The sequence below is a fragment of the Ipomoea nil genome, unplaced genomic scaffold (genome assembly GCF_001879475.1).
Source record: "Ipomoea nil cultivar Tokyo-kokei standard unplaced genomic scaffold, Asagao_1.1 scaffold3377, whole genome shotgun sequence".
NCBI classification, from domain to species: domain Eukaryota; kingdom Viridiplantae; phylum Streptophyta; class Magnoliopsida; order Solanales; family Convolvulaceae; genus Ipomoea; species Ipomoea nil.
The window spans coordinates 180,071-181,441 of record NW_017619805.1 but is presented as its reverse complement, the minus strand read 5'-3'; the positions used below and the strand labels follow the sequence as shown (position 1 = coordinate 181,441).

The 1,371-nt window shown below is 38.2% G+C and overlaps 1 protein-coding gene across 1 annotated transcript; it reads right to left on the bottom strand.

Moving 5' to 3' along the window:
• Positions 1-515: 515 nt before the first annotated feature.
• On the bottom strand, positions 516-1,082 carry LOC109170879. The gene is made up of 3 exons (XM_019320017.1): positions 1,073-1,082; positions 687-1,001; positions 516-608 (listed from the first exon to the last, which is right to left on the bottom strand). The coding sequence occupies exons 1-3, from the start codon at positions 1,080-1,082 to the stop codon at positions 604-606; spliced, it is 330 nt and encodes a 109-aa protein (XP_019175562.1). The 3' UTR covers positions 516-603.
• Between the last annotated feature and the right edge of the window lie 289 nt (positions 1,083-1,371).

The window sequence follows — 1,371 nt, the reverse complement described above, 5'->3', positions numbered from 1 at the left end:
AGCAAACAAGCCTACAACTATTCAAACTCTGTTCATTTATGAATCGAGCTCTAAAATTTGTTTATTTATGTTCGTTTTGTAACGATTATCCGTTACTATTATTATAACATTAGGATAAGTTATGATAATATTCAGTATTTGATATGTGGTGCAACACTAATAACCTAATAGCTAGACTACCATTATGATTAGGAGTCTGGTTAGGATTTAGGAGACCTAAAGACAATCAACCACAATGATGGCCAATGGTTATATAAGGTCACTAGTCCTCTCACTGCTCACACTACATACCTCATACACCATCTAGAGAGAGCTGAGTAAAGTGAGAGACAAAATACTCGTTATCTCTGCAGCAGTCCGGATCGCTCAACCGTACCAAGAACCATGGCTGGAGGTTAGTCGATCCTGTTATCACATATTATATGATGCATGTGATATTTTAGTCTAACAGTTGGTATCAGTCGCCATAAATAATCTCTGCCTAGTTCGTTTAATTGCATATAATATTTGCATATGTTGTATACATATTTGTATAATTCAATTACATATGGTGAATATTCTTTGGTTCGCAATTAAATTGTCTGGACTGCTGGAAATTTTGGTTTATTCTGCATTAAGAAACAAAAAAAAAAAAATTAAAATTGGATATTAAGCTATCTACTGCTTCGCCATTTTTTTTTTCTCACCCGGAATTTGCTCGTCGGTGGTGTTTGGAGCTTGACCTCCAGTTTGTCTCGCCGGCAGCTGTTCCGGTGGTAGAGACGAATCAACGACAACGGTGGTGGCTGGTTCGCACTGTGGCGGGCGGACGGCGGCAGACATCGGCGTTGCGTGGAGGCCAGTTGGCGGTGGCGGCGCTGGGTTTTCCAGCGACGAGGCTGCTTTCTGCTTTCCGATTGGCGACGCCGACGACCTTTTGGCTATTGTTCGTCCTCCATGGTTGCTGTTCGCCGATGATGTAGCGTCGCAGGTCTCCTGGTCTGCTTCTGTTTGCGCTGCTTCTACGTTAGTGAATTAGGGAAGATGATGAAGATTAAGGTATTGGGCCGGGTTTGGCCCAATTGGGCCAAACCTGGGCTCATATTAAAAAAATAAAAATTTGGCCTGTTATGGTTTTGGGTCAAACCTGAATTGATATTTGGACTACATCAATTCATTCAGGTTAACATCTTGATCATATTTGGACTTCTTCTAATTAAATTATCCAATTGGAATATTTTTTTATTAAATCTATTATTAAATTATTGTTCAACTTTGAATAATATTCAGTTTTAATTTTTCAGTTGAATTTTAATTTAATAATGTTTTTCAGTTTAAATTGTATTAAGTGTTGCAATTTAATTGTGGAGTATTTTGTGAATAATATGCATA